Here is a 21,436-nt window from a genome sequence, read left to right as displayed (position 1 = left end):
ATTCGCCTCCACCCAGTGAAGAATCCTCCCAAGTATAGCTTTGCCTGCTATCTTTTGGGTGGAGTCTATCAGGCTTATTGGGCGGTAGTTCCCCGGGGTTTCTCTACACCCTTTTTTGTAAATCGGGACCACTACCACCCCCTTCCACGATTCTGGCACTGGCCCTCCCATCATGATGTCATTAAGGAGAGCTGCAATAACCCTTCCCCACTCCACTGGGTATGCCCGCATAAGATCCCCCAGGAGGCCATCTGGACCGGCTGCCTTGCGGGGGGCTACCCACCCTATTACTTTTTCGATCTCTAAGGGGGTGAAGAGATCATAGGCGTGAGGTTCGAGTACTAGTGGGGAGTTCACCCTAACATTTAGTTCCCCGTCTGCCGGGAGATATAAAGCCCCAAAGTGTTTTACCCAACTTTGCGGGGGGATGCTACAGGGTCTCATAGCTGCCTCGGGCCTATTCCGTGAGCCTACGAGGTTCCAAAAAGCCCTTGAATCTCTACTTTTGCTAGCTTGGAGCAGGTCTTCCCAGAATTTATCTTCCCATTCCCTCCTAGCAATTTTTAGGGATCTGTTGTAGGCCTTCCTAGCTTCCTGTATATCGCTGTGGGATTTGTGCTTTACTGCCTCAACAAGCCTTGCCTTGTGTACCCTACATGTTTGAGTATACCAGCCATCAACTAGTTTTTTACTATGCTTGTTTCCCAACTTACTAGAACGGATGGTAAACACATTTGTCAGGGCCTCTACTAAGGAGACAAAAAGTCCACTCACCCTACCCACCCCTTCTAAAGGGGACTCCAGGGTTGTCACTACATGGTTTAGGAGGGTTGAAATTTCTCCGACCCTTGCCTCGGAGAGAACCAGTTTAGCCCATTTTATTCGTCTTCCACAGAGCGAGACTACAGACTCGTCGGAGGGAGCTAATACCTGATTATAAGGACCCTTTGTTACAGGGCTCCACCACTGGTCCATACTTAAGGAAAGTGGGTTGTGGTCACTTTCGGTCGTAGGGACCACCAACATGTCCCTCACGTGGTTCCATAGATGGACATCTACTAGGATGTAGTCTATCCTGGAGGTGTGTCCTGGTCTATTATACGTATGGGCACCCCCCCTATCCGAGATTGTCCTCCCGTTGGCTGCCCTTAGATTGAGATCAAGGCTCAAGGAGTATAACTGTAGCGCCACTTCTGACCACCTCCTGATGGATGGGATATCCAATACAGGGATCCCTAACCTAATGTCCTCCTCATCTTGGTCGAGGGCAACGTCCGAGCCCAGGGGCTCGAACGTACAGTTCATGTCACCCGCGACCAGTGTACGTGACTTGTATGGAGTTTTATTCAGGAGGGTCTCAAGGAGAGATATTACAGGTGACTTTCTCCCGCCCTTGGTCCCTCTGGCATAAATATTATAGACATTTAGAACAAGTCTTCCCCTTTGGTCTCTTAAGATAATATTCTGGATGTCCGGGCAACCTGTGTGTAGCTCCTCTATTCTGCAGTCTAAGGAGGCTGCTACCCAAATGAGTAGACCGCCCGAAGGTCGCCCCCTTCCTGTTTCCGAGGTTTGAGCAGGCACAAAATAGGAAGAGAATCCCACCCTGTGTACCGGCACTAAGCTCCAGGTCTCTTGGAAGATACACAAGGAGTGCTCATCAACCCATGCAGTCAAATCAGGGAGAGCCAGCTTTCTTGCGATCCCTGCGACATTCCAGCTGAAAACCTTAAATACTAGGTCCGTCACAGCTGGAATGTCACTGGTCGCGAGAAGACTACTGTCTGTGGCCCTCACCGAGGATGCTTGGAGGGAACAGTGATCTTGCGGAATGTCCTTCAAGGCTACCATCCCACCAGTATCTACTATTGAGGAGGATCAATTCGAGAGGGCGATACTGCCATTAGATCTACTCTACTCACAATTTCTTTGTCTGAAGCTACGTTCGTGCATACCCTGGGGTAATCCTCCTCCAGTCAGTAGGACCCTGGCACCCACGGAGGGTTCATCCCAGTACCCCCAGTTGCCCCAGCCCAACGTGACTCCCAATTTTGGCAAAAATCAGGGGAGCTTAGGCTTTCCCCAGTTAGGCTAACAATTTGTCTGGGATAAAAGTAGGATAAATCTACTACTTTAACCCCTGGGGCCCCCATGTTTTTTATGGGAGTGCAGATGGAGGTCACTACTCTGGGGTATTGAAAATGTATTATTATGCAGTCCCCCTCCTGAGTTTTTTTACACTGCCCTACCCACCCTACTCTACGGACACTTAGAATAATCCCATCCACACCTAACGGAATTGGCTTATTTGACTTTAGCCAGTGGATGCACTTATTCTTGAGAGATTGGTGATTCTCCAGCTGGCCTTCCTTTAGTGGGGGAACGTTTACCAGAACAGCAACAAAAGGTTGACAGTCTGGCGGGAGATTTACTGGAGGAATCCGGCGTATTGGATTTCTAGGGGCCACTGAGGTGGTAGTTGAAGCTGTAGGTTTGGGGGCAGCTCTGGTGGCCTTCCCTGTTACTAGTCCCTGAGCATTGTCACGTGAGCCTGATGTTTGAGTATCTTTCACTTTACCACTGGCTGTCTGGGGCTGTTTTTGTGGAAGTGGCTTAGGCTTAGTTTTAGCGGCCTCTATGTCCGTTGGCGGTCCCTTGGGTTTCGGCCCTGCTTTAGATAGGGGAGAGGGATTGGGAGCTGAGGTTTGGGCTCTATTGGTATCGACCTTATTCAGGCTTTTTGCGGGCTTGGGGTCTCTCTGTGATGGTAAGGAAACTGCTGGGCGCTCGCTCCCCTTTAAGCCCGTGTCCTGGTTATCACTCACTCTGGATAGTTGTTTAAATGTAGTTTTGAGTGAGTGGAACCCATCGAGGGTTGATTGCTCTAGTTTATCTATTCTCGCCCCCAGACCCTTAACCTGTGATAGTAGGGGGATCAAGAGACTATTTACCTTCTCCAGGATATTTTCAATAGTCACGGGGTCGGTGAGCTTGGGGATGTTAACGGTGTTATCATTAGTAAGTGGCCCCTTGGTGGAGACCACATCCTCCCCCTCTGCCTCGACTTTATTCTCTGTGAACATGCCCCTTACATGTTTCCCACCAGGTCCAAAAGGCTTTCTTATTCTTTGGTAAAGTGCGGCCTGTCTCACCAACCTACCCTTTTTACGATATCCTGCCTTTTTACTTGCAGTCCTCTTATCTTGCCTAGTTTCGGCAGTTTCAATTATAGAAGGCACCCCATCTTGCACCCCATCTGATATTACTATAGTGGGGGTGAGCGGTTTTGGCAATGAAGGCTGACTAGTGGCTTTATTTAGGGGTTTGGGCGACACAGGTGGAGATGATATACTAAGACCATCCTCTTCCACAATACCACTAGGAAGAAGCGCAGCCAAATGTTCCAACCTGTCTATATTTTGCCCTATTTCAAGCAACTGAGGGGGGTCAATAGAATCGCCCGGTACACCAGTAGGGGGGGCAGATTGAACCCGCTCACAAGCCGGTGTAAGCGCCTGTGCAGCGGCCCCTAAGGATGAGCGTCTGGAAGGGAGGTAGACCTCGGATAGTCGCCGCTCCGACATAGCGATCTCCTTTTCTATTACCGCCGCCACCCTGGTAATGAAGCGGTCCATAGTTCCAATCACAGGGCTCCCGGCAATGACTCCCCTTTCGCCTTCACTCCTGAGGGGTTTTCCAGAGCGGGTGGACATGATTGTAGGGAACACCACGGGGCCTCACACAAACCGTCAGTACACACTGATGTTGGAGTGGAAAGGGACGTGGCTCAGCCCAGCCTTGACAGCCCCTGACTGCCACAGACTGCCACAGACTGCCCGCCCTTTGCTCGGGCTTCGCTCGGCGTCCCGCTCGCGTCCCGCTGAGTGTCAGGCAGAGCGTAATGTAGGTACGTTGCGGGCAGGGGGCGTGTCTGTTTGTGGGCGCGTCCGGTGGGGAAGCAGGGACTCCTGGACTTGCGAGTCCCTGCTACAGCGCCGTCTTGTTGGTCCTTCACGCGCCTCCCAGTGCCCAGCGCTTGCAGGTGACTCTACCAACAACTGGCGCCGCGAAGCGGCACCCGCGGAGCGGGTGCGGCGAGGGGCAGCGGCAAACACAGCACAGCAGATGGTTCCAAGACCGGAGGAACAGGCAGCAACCTCCAACGCTCCCAGGTGTGTCCCCACAATAAGTACTAATATTTAAAGGTGGTCGGAAATCACAAAGTATATGGATAACAACAAAAAAAAGCATAAATACGATTTAAGCAACACAAAAACACAAGGAAGAATACAAGAAAGTACAGTCTAAATAACACATTGTCAACCAAACAAATATAGCAACATGTGGGAAGAGTACATCCAAATACTTTTTCTTTATGACATACATTACATAAAAGAAAACAAAAAAAACATTAAATACTCGAGAATTTGAAACATTCCATGAAAGTACAATAGGTACATACACAAGCCGAGTACGATCGCAAACAAAAAACTTTAAAAAACATTACTAAACATTACAAAACTTACTAAATATATATATAGCAGAGAAACACTAGGTAAACAACAAAAAAAAAAATTAATTAGACAACTTAACCGTCAAACAACGCAGCTACAACGCAGGAAGGACGACACGCCTTCCACAAACGCCGGTCCGTGAAGATCTGGAAGTTTCCCAATTAACGTGAAGCAACTGCAACGCTACGTAGGAGAACGTTGCAATTTGATTGGACGGAATACACGTCAATCAAAATGCAAGGAAAATAAGGGAAATAAACTAGAACGCTAACCTAAAAATCATTGGTAGCGTTATGGCACAGGGTCCGCCATTTTTACGTACTAACAAAAAAAAGAAAAAAAAAACAAAAGGGACTAATTTGAAGACTAGGCCAGGATCCGTACTCAGAACGCACACACATACAAACTCACACAGCCACACACACACAAGCTCACAACAACACAACACACACACTTACAACAGACTTACAGTCACCCCCACTCACTCACTCACTCACCCTCACACCCTCACCCAAACACCCTCACACAACATCACTCACCATCACCCCATCACCCTCACACCCCATCACCCTCACACACCACTCACCCTCACACACCACTCACCCTCACACACCACTCACCCTCACACACCATCACAACCCCTCAGCCTTACACCCTCACCCATTCTCACTCACCCTCACACACCCTCACACCCTAAACACCCTCTAGCACACTCACCCTCACACATCCTCAACAACACAAACCCTCACATCCTCAAATCCTCACTCAAACCCTCACCCTCACCTACCCTCAAACACCCTCACTCACATTCACACCCACACACCTTCACACCTTCACACCCTCACACCCTCAAGCCCTCATCCTCACACACCCTCACTCACCCTCTAACACTCATCCCCCTCACCCTAACACCCTCACCCTCAATCACCCTCACACACCATCACAAACACTCACACCCAATAACCCTCACACACACTCACTCACCCTCACACCCTCTCCCTTCTTAACACCCTCACACACTCTCACACACACACACCCTCACACACACACACCCTCACACACACACACACACACACACCCTCACTCACACCCACCCACTCCCCTCACACCCAATAACCCTCACACACACTCACTCACCATCACACCCTCTCCCTCCCTAACACCCTCACACACACACACACACCCTCACACACATACACACCCTCACTCACACCCACCCACTCACCCTCACACACCATCACTCACCATCAGACCCTCACCCTCACACCCTAATCCGCACACAACCTCACTCACCCTCACACCCGCACACCACTCGCCCTCACAAAACTCAAACCCTCACTCACCCTAACACCCTCACTCACCCTCACACATCATCACACACCCTCACACCCCCTTACCCTCACACCCTAACCCCCAATCACCCTCACACACCATAACATCCCCTCACCCTCACACCCCCTAAAACTTACATCCACTCACACTCACACCCTCAAACTCCAATTCCACACTCCAACTACACCCTCCAACTCAAACGTCAAAGTCCAAATACTACTCCACCCTACAAATCCACCCTACAACTACACCATACAAATCCAACTCCACCCTCCAAAAACAAGTCCACCCTTCAACTCCACCCTCCAACTCCACCCTCCAAATACACCCTCAAAATCCACCCACCAAATACACCCTCCACCATCCAACGCCACCCACCAACTCCACCCTCCAAAAACACGCTCCAACTCCACCCTCAAAATCAAAATCCACCCTCCACATCATCCCTCCAACTCCACCCACCAACTCCACCCTCCAACTCCACCCTCCAACACAACCCCCCAACGTCACAGCACCAGTCAATGCCACAGCACCTCTAAATGCCACAGCACCACTAAATGCCACTGCACCACTCAATGCCACAACATCACTCCATGCCACAGCATCACTTAATGCAACGGCATCGCTCAATGCCACAGCAACACTCAATAGCACAGCATGACTTAATGCCACAGAAACAGTCAACGCCACAGCATCACTCAGCACCACTCAACGCCACAGCAACAGTCAACGCCACAAAACAATTCAATACCACAGCACCACTCAATACCACAGCACCACTCAATACCACAGCACCACTCAGCGCAACAGCACCACTCAGCGCAACAGCACCACTCAGCGCAACAGCACCACTCAGCGCAACAGCACCACTCAGCGCCACAGCATCACTCAGCGCCACAGCATCACTTAGCGCCACAGCAGCACTTAGCGCCACAGCAGCACTCAGCGCCACAGCAGCATCACTCAGCGCAACCACAGCATCACTCAGCGCAACCACAGCATCACTCAGCGCAACCACAGCATCACTCAGCGCAACCACAGCATCACTCAGCACTACCACAGCATCTCTCAGCGCTACCACAGCATCACTCAGTGCAACCACAGCATCACTCAGCGCAACCACAGCATCACTCAGCGCAAACCACAGCATCACTCAGCTCAACAACAGCATCACTCAGCGCAACCGCAGCATCACTAAGCATCACCACAGCATCACTGGTTCAAATATGTTCTCTCAATGTTTCAAGCTTTATTACAAATGTCAAAAAAGATGTTAATATTTCACCTCTGTTCTTGGATTTTCGAAACAATAAAATACACAGAACATAATCTTCACTAAAGATATTTACAAAAGTTTAAGCTATTGGCATTATAAAATAAAATCAATTTTATTTACGTATTAATTATTTAAAAAAAGTTAAAAGCCATTGTTATTTGTAATATCAATGCATCTAAGTCACGTAAATACAAAACATGTTGCATTACAAATGCTAGAGGTGTCACATTTGCGAAAGTTATAACTATTGGCATTGTAAATGACAAAGCTATTAATTTAGCTATTTTAAAAAACAACACATAAATTAAAAAAATGTCATTTATAAGACCAATAGCTCTAACTTTCCTATTGCGAGACCTATTGCATTTCCAATGCTTGTTGCATTTGTCACCCCGAGTGGGATGGGTATGCTCAGAAGTGAGTCCCATGCTCTCCACTCCACTGAATTCAAGCAAGCCGGGCTGAAGACGGCTGGAATGCCAGAAACCGGTCCTCGGAAGATTGTTTCCAGTCCAGGGAAGGCATGGCTTGGGAGTTCGGGCTGGACTGTTCCCATGAGGCACAGGGTCAGACTTATTTGCATATGGCCATGTCTGAACTGGGGTGGTGTGGAGTGCAAAAAAACGATGGATTTAGGCCCAGCTCTCTGTACTGGGGTGAATGTCTGACATTGTTCTGCATTCTTTCCATCAACTGTGGTTTTTGCATTTGTCACCCCGAGTGGGATGGGTATGCTCAGACGTGAGTCCCATGCTCTCCACACCACTGGATTCAAGCAAGCCGGGTTGAAGACGGCTGGAATGCCAGAAACCGGTCCTCGGAAGCTTGTTTCCGGTCCAGGGAAGGCATGGCTTGGCAGTTTGGGCTGGACTGTTCCCATGAGGCACAGGGTCAGACTGATTTGAATATGGCCATGTCTGAACTGGGGTGGTGTGGAGTGCAAAAAAACGATGGATTTAGGCCCAGATCTCTGTACTGGGGTGAATGTATGACATTGTTCTGCATTCTGTCCATCAACTGTGGTTTTGGCAAGGGTCTTCAGGCAGTGGTGGACCGGACGTCTGGGCGCAGACTATGGGGCTTGATGCTACAGAGGACGGTGATAGGCCTGTCAGTGCCATTGTGGAGGTGGAGAGGGGATGTTGTACTCATACTGAAGGTGTTCTGTTGGGCTAGAGGCAGTCTCTCAGTGAGAGTGCCCTCCTGAACTAAAGTAGAGGGCCTATGGTCCCGAAGTCAGTGATGCCACTTTGAAATCTTGGTCCCTATAGAGATCAGGAGTGTCATCTTGCTGATGGTGCACCATGGTACATCGAGCTAGGTGCTGTTCACGACGGTATCATAGCATCTTTTTGGCTTGGATGGCAAGGCAAGTGGCGCCGGATGCCTCGACGTTTTCTAGGGGAGTGAGAACGAGTTACAGACCCAATGGATGATGATCCATCTAAGTGCATTTCCAATGGCATTGTGGACAGTACTGGAAAGGGGTTCTTTCCATTACAAAGTCTTCATTCTTGGTAGAAGAAGTCAAGGTCCGCCAAAAGAGGCAAGTGCCCTGAAGGGTGCGTTGGAAGAAACTCTGATGTCATAGTTGGTGAAGCAGAAGATTGTTCATACAGATCAGGGTGGATGAACTGACAGGTACCAGTGCCGAATAGCAGAGAACGTTAACCGGGAGCTATTAGGATGCAGGTTGAAACCTGACGGCTGAAAGAAACAATTTAACAACGAAGTTGATGCCTATGTGCATTACCAGTCATAGGTCGAGACATTATACCTAATGACTTGAAGACTTCTTTGAAGAAAAAGAAGTTGCACACCTTCAAGCCAACACTAGATGGCAGGAGTATGCACAACATGTGTATTTGCATCTATACATGACACAAACATTAGTTTTACTGCAGATCTATTTGGCGATTTTGAATCAAGCTCTATTGTGTCACGGATCTAAACTGGAGTGCGTTGGATGCAATACAGCTTTCAGTCTTGAGCCTTGTATTTTCCACACTTGGTATGTGCAGTGTCTGGAATAAAGACTACACTTCCAGTATCTGTCTAGACAAATAACAGGACTGCCCAAGCACTTATTACCAGAGGTCTTTATTGTTTGGCTCTTCTGTGTTGCTGTGTGTTTTAATCCTATACTATTGTTCAGTCATATGCACATATGAACAAGTTACTTACATTTAGTAACTCTCTTTCTGGTGGATAATCTATCTAACTTCAGATTCCACACCTTCTGAATATCTCTAAGCGCCAGTTTGGATCCAGATTTTTTAAGCAATTGCTCTTGCCCACTGGTAGAAGGTGCAATTGGGTTACTTGATGGCCTGGTACCACCTTCGAAATCGAAGGTGAAAAGCAGATTCTAGTCCGTGCCCCTGCATGCGGTTATCATTCATCTTCTACATTTCTGCACCCTCAGACACAGATCAACCATGACAGAGTGGAGGAGACAGTGTGCTGAACCTAAATAGGGACCTTTAAAACAGAAGTCTACTCCACAGGACAGAAAGAAGGCAGGCAAAGGAATCGGTGGTTAAATCGAATATCCACCAGAAACAGTGAAAAAAAGAATGGGTTTTGAAGTCTTTCCACATAAATATTCAATTTCATGAGACTGTCTTTGTAAACTGCTGAAAAACAGTGAGATTTTTAATTTAAGTAGTGAAAATTGTTTGACAGAAAAGCAACATTGCCCAACACGTGTTTCACGACGCACCTTGCTTCATCAAGGCCAAAAATGTCTTTAACAATAACCGAATTTCACTGGTGCACCAATAGTGGAGACATATCCCAAGGTAATATACAATAATAATGTGTTGCAGGTGACAAATCAAATTGCAGTAAGAACTTATTCATATGCAGAAGTTTGTAAGGCGAAATACCATTCAGAAGATGCAAATGCCAGAACAGTGATATAAACTATGGATACTTCTAACTGCAAATTCCTTACCTTTTTTTTTTTTTAAATTTTATTTTTGTTGTTGCTGTCTCATGGTATACAGTAACGTACATTAGGTCAGTATTGCAGCGTCAACATTCCGCTGCCTTAATCAATAGAGCAACTTTTTAATATTTTACCCCCCCAACTTAAAGTGCTACTTTCAGGGTTTAGTCAATAACTAGTAACGTTTTACATCAACATTAGAATGTCTAAATGCATCCATCAGGTCGCGGTTCATGTATACAATCCAGTATGATCAACTGCGGGCAAGTGCTCGTGGTCCTGTGCCCCCTAGTATCCCACAGTCCCTTCCCCCCTCCCTCTCCTCAATCCGGGCCTTCGTCATCCTCTGAGCTGTCCCCCTCTTCTTCCTCAGGCAGGGGCTCACAGAGGTCTCCCCTAAATTTGTTCCAGGGCGACCATATCCCGTTCCATTTCCGAGGATTATGTCTCTGCTGATACACAAATTCCTTACCTTTTGAATATCTATTGAAGCAGTGCCTCCCAAAAGGGGGTGGATTTGAAGAGTGCAGATACGACTGCCCAGTTGGGGGTAGTGCCTGATACATGTACGCACAGACACCCATGTGGCAGCCTGTACTGGTACACCCCTTGCCAATGCAGTCAAAGCAGTTTTGGCCCACTGGAAGCACCTTCATGGCCAGAGCGTAGCATGTCTACATACACAGGAGAATCCACTTGGACAAGATCAGCTTCTGTTCTGCCCTCTCTTATGACAGGCAAAGCCCATGAAAAGCTCATCGACTTTGTACTTCCTTGTGTACTTGATGACAAACAGACACTCTCCTTGGACCTAGCCAGTGAAACCTTTTACCCTGCTGAGAGTATGTGGTGGAGTGATAAAGGCAGAGACGGTGACGGATAGACCCACATGGAAGGGCAATACCAAATTGACAGAAGATATTTTACGTGTTTTACCCTGACAGTGCATGCAGCTCACTGACTGGGCACAGAGGTAATTTACGATAAATGCAGTCTTGAAGGTGAGCAGTTCTAGACAAAAGCTGAGCATGTGTTCAAAAGGTGAGCACATCAGGAATGTGAAGATCAAGTAAAGGTCCTATTCAGGCACAATGAAAGGCTTTGATGTGACAATCTACTCGAGTCCCTTTCACATCACAACTGGTGTACTTGAGCAAAGAAGACTGATCAGATAAATAAAAGGTGGGATGGGCCAACATATAACTCTCAACTGTGCCCAAAGAAAAGCCTTCCTTGGCCAAACATAGGTTGAATAACAGAACATCAGATGAGTAGGCCTGCATGGGATCAAGCAGGCAGTTCCCACAACAGTCCACAAATTTCATCCAGCGACCCAAAAAGCAAGTTTTCTAGCCACAATATCACATTCACAGCATCAGCAGAAGAATCGAACTCAATCAGCTGTTGCTGCTCAATCTCCATGCATGGAGGCATGGGCTGTAAATAATTCAAACGTAGGATCTTTTCCTGTTCCTGAGGGGCAGCCCCAAGAGGTAGAGGGACTAAAGAGCAAATTCTCAGGCTCAAAAGATCAACGGTCCACACTCTCCTAGCTCAATCCAGAGCTATCAAGAAAGGCCCTGGATGACAGAAATCGGTGTTGTGCCCAGTGCTGGGGTTCCATTGCAAGGCCCACATGTGCCAGCGGGCATGAGGGTCCAGGATGATGCATGAGGCCAGGATTACAAGAGGCCTCAGACCGATCTACGCCAGAACCCAGGATTGCGCCTGAAACATCAGGATGTTATCCCAAAAGTCCCAGGCTCGTTGTATGGGTGGAAAAGCCACCATGTCCAGGATGTGCCCCATGAAGTGAATCCTCTGTGCAGGGATCATATGGGACTTCGGCTGGCTGATGAAAAACCCACAGATGAAAGAAGGGTGACTATCTTCTGGAAGTAGTCCCTAACGAGAAGCCAGTGTTTAGGCAGCCAGTAATAGAGGTACAGGAATACAACATGCAAGTATGGCCTATCTTTTCCTTTGAGTGAAAGAAACAGGAGTATAACCCATAGACCAAAATGGGACTGGGTACGTTAATTGTAAAAAGAAACAATGTCCCACTAGGTATCATTGATGAAGGCAGTTCAAAATTATGTATACAGTACGTATTACAAGAAAGGAACACCAGGGAGTCTCAGTACATTTTGTGATAGGGTTATTAATCACCAATTGCATCAAACACGGGAAGCACAGTTAAAGGCAGCACTGTACATGAAAAAACATCATGAAGCAACCCAAAGAACACTTGGTGAAAATGTGATGACGCAGTGATAGTGACGACGCAAGTGAAAGTGAGAAAAACAGCGTGGTCGGCGCAAAGTGATAAAAACAATCAATTAAAGGCTTTCACATTGGATATATACAATTAGACAAGTTGAATTGTGACCCGCTACTCTGCACGGGACGACACTGCCTTGATCAAATCGGCAACCGCTGCCTGACTCACCCAGGCACTGCAGACCGAAAAGAGTTTTTAATCGCCCAGCGTTATCGCCTGATTCCTAACCGGCAACGCTCTGCCTCCAGCGATTCAGGCGCTGCAATCATTATACACTTTAAATGTGTACTAGGTCCTGGACCCACTATGCACCTCTGGATCCAGTTAATGTACCCATCTACCAGCACCTTAATTCAACGCCAACCCTGTCCTGAAGAGGATCCCGATTTACAGAGGATCGAAACGCCGTCGACTACAACAGCGCAATTTCACGGCGCACTACCAATAGGCTTATCACTATCTCAAATTCAACTTGTCTAATTGTATATATCCAATGTGAAAGCCTTTAATTGATTGTTTTTATCACTTTGCGCCGACCACGCTGTTTTTCTCACTTTCACTTGCGTCGTCACTATCACTGCGTCATCACATTTTCACCAAGTGTTCTTTGGGTTGCTTCATGATGTTTTTTCATGTACAGTGCTGCCTTTAACTGTGCTTCCCGTGTTTGATGCAATTGGTGATTAATAACCCTATCACAAAATGTACTGAGACTCCCTGGTGTTCCTTTCTTGTAATACGTACTGTATACATAATTTTGAACTGCCTTCATCAATGATACCTACTATCTTTTCCTTTAGCAGCATTTATATCTGCACATCACTTTTTCTTTATATGGTTATCTTGTTTCTGATGGCAGATACTTGGTGGGCATTTACACCTTTAATATCCTTGTTCCCACATTAGTGGGGTCAGCATGGTGCACAATCCGTTTTACAATTTGGATGCCTTTCTACTTATCACTTTAACAATGTATGCTTTTGATTCCTAAACGGTATACGTCCAGTGGAGTGACTGACCAACAATTTTCTGAAAATAGAAATACATACATATCCCTAGGTCTTTTGTCTTCACTGTCCCGAGGAATACATTTCAGACAAAACACGCATTGGCCAGTTTCATCTAAATCAAAGACATCTTGTTGATGAATAACAACATAGGAGGATTGTGCATATTTTTTGTCTGATGTTGAAGTTTTCAACAATAGTTAATATATTGCCAGAAACAAGTGCGTTATACCAATGTTATAAACAAAAAGGTTTTTTCTGTCTCTCTGAATTACAAAAGACTATATTTTTTCAAATGTTTGTGTGCTCCAGACACTAGTGGAACCTTGTAGGAGTCATTGCTTAGGCAGTGACACGTATTTGCACCTCGTGGTGGCAGGGGTGAAGTCTGTGAAAGCACTGTGTAATATTGTTCCCATTACTGACCCTATTTATAGGGAGGTATTTGTGCAGTTGCCAGTTTTTCCACTGCTGCCTTTTTTTGTAGTAGTACTTCTTCCACTCTGCAGCCAACAACTGCAAAAAAGACACTTTCCTCAGTAGGTGGGAGATGTCCCTGGAGAGAAGTCTAGACTACGCGCATTTTGTAAATCCAGGTATAGTCCGGTGTCAGGCTAATGAAGGGGGAGTACGCTTTCCGCCCTTTCATTGCTGTCATCATGTGGAACATTTTGGAGCCCTTTAACTGCCTCTAAAGCCAAGCCTAAGAGGACCTCTAGACTTCGGCAGTTCTAGCGTCGAGGCAGAGAATGAGGATCATACATGGTTGGAGACTGAGCTTTGATTATCTCATAGTAAGACCTGTGTTTAGCTTAAGCCAACGTCTGCTCTGGACCGAAAATTGGCATCTCAACTGAATCGTTAACGGACTGCTGAAGTAGGCACTGGTATGGCTTGAGGAGCCAGAGTGTCGAAACAAGCAAAAGGAGGCCTAGTGAGGTCAGTAGGTGATGGTGGAGCACACACCAGCAGAGAGGCAACTGGTAGCCCCAATGGACCCCTTAGGGCCTGAAAGCACTCCAGATGGAGCGGGCGCTGTCTTGAAAATCAGCTGCATTGCCACTTTGAAGTCCGCTATCTGATGAGGGTTCGACAACTGTCTAGGAAAATTGAGACCAGCCTAGTGATAGCCTCGGAGTCAGACAACACCTGCAAAACTGCACCTAGGAAATGTTGCAGCTTCTCCACTGAATGGCAGTGGAACAAAGGAGACAAGTCCTGCTTGGCCTTTTTGCACTTATGGCACAACTTGCACTTTGACTTACCAGACAACTTGGAACAGGTGTGGCCCTTTGACTTAGAGCACGAGTGGGTCTGTCATTTTGACTGCGATTCATCCTCCTTTTTGTGTTTTGCAAGGTAACGTTCTGCTTCCCATTCCCTGATCACTACAGATGCCCCAGGGAATATTTGCCAACCCAGCTTTTAGTCATGACCGGAACCTAGACATTACAGGCAAATATTATCTGGATGCATGACCGGCATTTGCTTCCTGTAGTCTCCGCACAGGATTGAAGTCTGTGGTCTTTAGAAGGGGAGGTATAGGAGACATTTCCCATGGCGCACTGTTGAGATTCAGGAGAATTTTCTTTAGTGGTTGGTACAACCAACAAAGTTAAGAGCGGAGCTCGGATGCATACTGTAGAGCATAGAAAGCAAGAAGCTTTTGTAAGCATGCCAGGGTAGCGTCAAAATGCTGCTTGTGAAAGAAATATGAGGCCACTGCGAAGCTTGATTGCAGTGCTCACTTTCAGGTAGGCGGCAGTAACTGTTTGAAAAATCCACATCCAACCTGGTGCCTGGGGATATTCAAAAGGCGAAGAACCTATAGTTAGAAGTATCCATTCGAATTTTTTATTTATTTCTTTTTTGCTTTTTTATTTGAATATTTTGACATATTTGATTGCCTGTAATAAGCTGATGTGCCCGAGATAACATTGACGCTACAGACGTATTCCGAATTTCATATTTCACTCCAATAATATTAATGTTATACTTCCTCCCTATACATAAAATGCAACGGTCAGGTTAAGCACCTTTTAATGGGGAGTAATATAGGACCAGATTCAAGAGAAGGGTACAGTTCCTGAGGTCCAGCACTGCCGCTGTGGTGGAGCAGTACAGCTTCACCAACCTCAAAACTTCAACAAATATGGGTATTGGTATTTGGTCCAGCACTCCATGTCAGATGGTAACAAGCATCGGTCTGATGGCACAATATTTATAAACATTTGCAGATCTCAGAAATGTGTATAGTGCAACGACTTTATGAAACTGGTGGCTATTTTCTATGCTTCATATCAATTTATTCTAGTTTGGAATTTTTGGAGGAAAATCCTACAGTTTCACATCTTTAATTGAATCGGGCATGCCTATACCATGCCTCCATGTGAAGCCTTTTGAACACCTGTGGTAGCAGCATATGTAAATCCATGACTTCCGTGGACAAGGCTAACTAAATGTTTTATTCAAATGGGATGAACTTGCTGTGTCTATTAGTTGTGTAGGACTGTTGTGGGTGTCATGCAGGAAAGCATGATGAAGTTATCATCCCTGGCAAAAAAAAAAAAAATTACCTCTAAGAGTAAAAAAGAAGAACGAAATGATCTTCTTGGGTTACGACAAACATGTTGAGTGAATGAATCTACTGATAAGGTAGATATCACAAACTAAATGTATTTGGTGCAGTTTCTCAATAATCTGCAGTTTGACTTAATATAAATAATTAAAATAGATTTATTGATTAGTTATTAAAAACCTCAACATTTTTTACATAATAAAACATAGTACAACAAATTTCAGAATTAAAAAGAGCTAGCTGAATATATAATTAAAAACATTGATTCCTTGTGTCAAGATAGTCGGAGCAGTATGCAATAACTATTATTTAGAAAGTATAAAAACGCAGTCTTATTTTTGAGATTGAACATAGAAATTTCAGCTGAAGTACACAAGATGTGCACAATTTCGGCTGAAGTTATCTAGATGTGCACAATTTCAACAGTTATTTCAATGCGCAAAGCAAACAATATAAATGCTGGACTGGTTAGCTAAAACCCTAGATGCGTTAGCAAGCTAGAATTGTCACACAGATTTCAAGCATACATAGCAGCATAACAAATGCATCATCTAAGCGTTAGTTCAATGTGCAATGTACAGCAAGGTAAATACTAACTCTTTTCTTGGTTTTAGGCGTTTTTAAAATGCATGCTCTTGCTGGCACAAAGTGCATGGTGCATTTAAGATGATGATGAACAAAATCCAGCTTTGTGTGCATGGCTAATTAAAACCGTTGCAATGAGACATCAAGTTTTAAGATTGTGTATTTACCTAAAAAGAGAGTGAACCAGGGATAGGTACGGGAAGACCTAATTCAATGGTATAAAAGTCAAAACTTGGCACTAAAGAGAAGGTAGAAGTATACATAATTATTCTCTATACAACAGAAATGGTGTTTTGCTGGTGGCCATTATGCTACAGCTTATGGTGCTGAGTCCAGAACATTCCCATTGTTCCGATTTCCCAAGTGAATTCGTAAAAAAGATGTGCGGCTCACTGAATGAGTTTGAACTGAATGAGGCTTGCCATCTGATTGCTTGTTGTTACCAAAGCAGCAACACTATGAACATCTTTAGGTAGCAGTAAGAGGAAGGTGATTGCAGCAGTGTGGGCATCAGCAGGACAAAGGGGTGTGTTGTGGTATTTTAAGAAATTACAATGAGAAAGATACGGAGATAACTGCAAACATGCTATGTTCATTTGCAGTAAAAAGTCATGGAGTACAAAATAGGAATAGGTGAACGTAGCTACATAACCTGACTTTGCACACTTTAAAAGCAAAAGCATCTGGGCATGAAACATAGCCCATGAAAATACCCATTAATACAATGATACAAAAAAATACAAATCATCATTGCAGACGGCATTTCAGTTCCCAAGCTCACCTGGAAAGGCTGGAATTTGCAGGAGAAGCTGTTGTCTGGGAGAAAGGAAACATCTCCATCCAGGAAAAGGTTCACAATATGCAAAACACTTCGAGCTGCTAAACTGAAGTCAAGTGGACAAAAACACAATTAGGTAAAAGATTACCATACTTTACATTCAACAACTGGTGCTCAGCTACATTGGATCTGTATCATACTTCACTCATTAGTCAGCTGCCTTGGCACATCAACCAGCTTTAAGCAACACTCGTTTGTTTAGCAAAACAGAACCAATGTATCCCTTAATCATCTGAACCTATACAGTGCAACTGCCAAGTCCAACTCCCATCTTTTATCAGCTCTTTCAGCTCAGTACAAATTCCTGATCATGTAAATGTACATTTATAAGGTTGATAGGAAGAACGCCTAAGAGTCTTTCTGATCGTACTCACTCTGGACTTAGGTGGCTGCAGGTGGAACTTATCACTGGGCCCATTGCAGTTAGAATACTCTCTTCCAACAGGATGCGAATTGTAGAGTTTGACTCTTTTGCTGAAAGAATTCATAATAAACAAAGCATTCAAACACAATACATGCATATTAGCAAACTACTAGGCAGTGCTGAGAGAGTAAGGGATTAAAAGAGGCATACATAGAACTTTTTATAAAGTGTTATGTGCCACATTGGCAGCTTCTTAAGGAATGCATGGGAAATTGAATTGGAAACATTGTCTATATACTCTACAACTAGTTCTCTACAAACATAAACAGGTGGTTCAAAACAAAAAATGTCTGTATTCATCTCAGACACTCACAAAGCCTGTGAGAGTGGGTATGGCTGATCACTACTTGAGGCGATAAGAAAAACAACTAAAGCAGATGACTTTTGTCAAGAAGACGTTCATAGCAATAGATTGATCTCAGTTGTTCAGTGCAAGTCAACAGAATTATAACAGCCTGCCGTTTGATCAATTTCTGAGGAATGGATCTGAGCAGGCAAGGAAAGAGGCAAGATGGGCTATCCACTTCACAACTGTCACAACGCCAAGGTACATTTCCTTAGAAATAGATTTGTAGTACAGACAATCCTTCATGATTGCCAGAGTTGCAAACAGATCCAAACATCCAACGACTGTATAAATATCAAATAAATTATAACCCTGTAGATTGACACTTGGCAAGGGGTTGTGTGCAGGCATATTAGAACAGAAAAGAAAACCAGGGGGAAATAGATCCTCAAACTCTTCACTTCTGAGGATAATACACAACAATAGCTTTGTTTGTACAGAACAAGACACTAAAAGTAGGTGTCAGAAGTATTACATACAGGGACAGGTAAATGACTACTAGACATTTGTCATCAAATAGCTTCACTTGCTTCTGCAAACTTCGAAACTCAAGAGAATAAGTATTCCTAACCAATCTTTACTGGGGCAGGGAAGAAAAATCCTGCAAGAAGGATGCCATAGATGTAAATCCTAGCAATGTTAATGAGGGTACTGAACATTGTACAAAAGACTCCCTAATGTGGCAATTGGCCCCTTCACCTGCCAACCAGGTTCCCTGTGCCAGTGCTTCTTCCCTACAAATCTCCCATAATTGGCGCTTCAGGCCCCTTCAAATTCCCAATAAATTGTACCTGGGAACCTAGGGCATTGGGACTGAGGAAGGTCCCTTAGGGGCCCATCACCTAGGCCATTCAGACTGCCACTGCAACATGCATGGCCGGGTGCAGACAAAAAAGACAAAGTCGACATAGCAGACTGCCTGCGGCCATGCCAACTAGAACTGCCTCAGGTTTAGCTAAGTCACGCCTCTAGCAGGCCTCACAGCCTTATGGCGGGGTGCACTATACCTCAGGTTTGGGAATATCTGCATTAGCAGATCTGCCCGTACAATATTCAAGTCCATTCTTGGAAATTATAAGTGCCAGGGAACACAAAAAGAGTACTTGGGCTGAAAATTCGAAAACTCGAGTTCCCCAGCTCCATGACGGCTTCTCTGAAACCATGAGTTTTTGGTACCAAACTACTACTCCTCAATAAACCCACATTGATACCAGTGTGGGATTTATTGAACCATGAACTCTCAGAGTGCACCTCGGGGGAGCCCCCTTAAACCTACCCAACCTGGTGTCGTCACAGACTGGCTATAGGCAGCCTGACACCACCAGACATGTTTCTACACCCCTGGGTCGAGAGCCTCTGCTCTGGTAACAGAAACAATGCACATCCTGGGCAGAGGTGTCACACCTCCTCCACCAGGATGGGCACATTGCTCAAGAGAAAAGCTTCTAAGGCCTGCCGCCTTTGTAATGTGACCCCCAGCCTCTATTACTAGCAGCAAAAGGCAGCCCCCGGTTTACACCCCCACTTTGGGCAGGCAAAACCATTGTCTAGAATCTGCAATATTTTATTAGGCCAGGTACTAACAATATTCTAGAACATCGGATTCTATTGGAAAGTCCTCCATGTTTAAAAAAAAATGAATGGTAGCTCAAAATACACACCAACTAGTCAGGACAGAGGAGAAGGATTGCCATTAAGTGATCAACAATTTAATCAGAGATGATACACAGAAGAAAATGGACAGAAGCATAATGTACACCCCACATTACAAATGAAACATGGTCTAAAATACAAGTATAAATATCGATTAGGGCACCTATTATTAGTGGCCTTATGTAACTGAAATGGGCAAGGGATTTATGGGGAAAACCTATTAAAACATGCTGTGTATTGAAAACATGCTAGTTGATGTACCTTTCTGTTTGAAAAGGGAATCATAAGCATAGGGAATTAGTGAAAGAATACAAAGGTATGATTAATGAGGCTAAATCTTATTTTTCACAGAAAATAAGGCTGGCCATTAACACCAAAATAACTTTTTAAAGTGGTCACTAATCTCTCCTCCCATAAGTTCTGGAAAACCTTAAGATTTCTGTAATAGGGTAGCGGCGTTCTTCAGAGAAAAGATTGAAAAGATTATGATGATCCATGGGAATTTTGTACAAGAGAATAACCAGCTCACCACTGCTCTGGAAGTTGCTGCCGATGCTTCTCTAGAAAAAGTTTTCTCCTCTTCCGGCAGCAAGAAAAAAAGCTCTTCTGACGCAAACCACATCAGGCTCACCGGATGACACCTGCCAGCCTAAGGTGCTGCAACTAGTCCCTGATATTATTGAGGATTTCTTGGAGAATTATTACTCTCAGGTATTAGAGTAGGGCATCTTTACCAGTGTTGGGAGGAGGCGATTGTGATTCCACTAAAGAAAAAGCCCAAAAGAGATGCGGGATACATTAAAAAATGTACGCCCAATCTCTCTGCTGCCTGCCCCCTCCAAAATTTTAGAGAAACATATAAACCAGGAATTAGCACAATTTTTCAATGAGCACGGACATCAGAATCTGTCACAAAATGGATTCCGAAGTAATAACAGCATGGCATTTGCCTTAATTATGGCGACTGACTACATCCGCCATCAAGTTGATTCTGTGGATGGGCTATTCTGGTTTTGCTCGACATGTCTGTAGCCTTTGACACCATGACTCCATCTATTTTGGTGCAAAGGATGAGAAAGGTGGGATTGCGTGATGCTACATTAAAACAATTAGATTCCTAGTTGACCAATAGAACACTCAAGGTCAGCTGTACCGATTTTAGTGATCAACCATTTAAGTTCCCATGCGAGATCCCCCAGGGTTCCTCGCAGAACCCCACGCTCTTTAGTTTGTCCCATTGGCTTTAGTTTGTCCCATTGACTAAGCTAGTACGCTCTTTGGCCTATGCAGATGATACCCAAATCATTGTTTCCCTCTCTGATTATTTGGATGATGTGGCCAATAAATTAAGCTCTAGTAGGGCCCAGTCAGCAGATGTATATGTAAATGTGTGTGTGTGTGTCTTGTAAAGCGCACTGCTACCCCGGAGGCGTCCTGGCGCTATAGGCCGCTGGGGAACCCGTCCTGGCTTTCCCTGTGAGATGTTCCCTCCTGGGTATCTCCAGGCATCCCCGGCGTTTGTGGGGGGCCGTTGTGGAGATGAGGCAAGCTAATGCCCAGAGTTGCCGAGTGTGATCCCTGGTTAGAGTAGGCACCGAGGCGAGAATTATCAAGTCCGCTGACCCTGGTTCACGACCCTGCCGTGTCGGGAA

The 21,436-nt window shown here is 45.3% G+C and overlaps 1 protein-coding gene across 1 annotated transcript in view; it reads right to left on the bottom strand.

Moving 5' to 3' along the window:
- Positions 1–21,436, bottom strand: part of MMS19 (MMS19 cytosolic iron-sulfur assembly component) — a 479,913-nt gene that overhangs the window by 138,533 nt on the left and 319,944 nt on the right. The window contains exons 20-21 of the mRNA XM_086922625.1: positions 17,736–17,835; positions 17,305–17,407 (exon numbers count right to left, since the gene is read on the bottom strand). Of these exons, the coding sequence (XP_086778751.1) occupies positions 17,305–17,407; positions 17,736–17,835 (203 nt within the window). The remainder of the gene's footprint in view (positions 1–17,304; positions 17,408–17,735; positions 17,836–21,436) is intronic.

This window comes from Lissotriton vulgaris, chromosome 5 (genome assembly GCF_964263255.1).
Source record: "Lissotriton vulgaris chromosome 5, aLisVul1.2, whole genome shotgun sequence".
Lineage (NCBI taxonomy): Eukaryota > Metazoa > Chordata > Amphibia > Caudata > Salamandridae > Lissotriton > Lissotriton vulgaris.
This window is presented reverse-complemented; position numbering and strand designations above follow the sequence as displayed.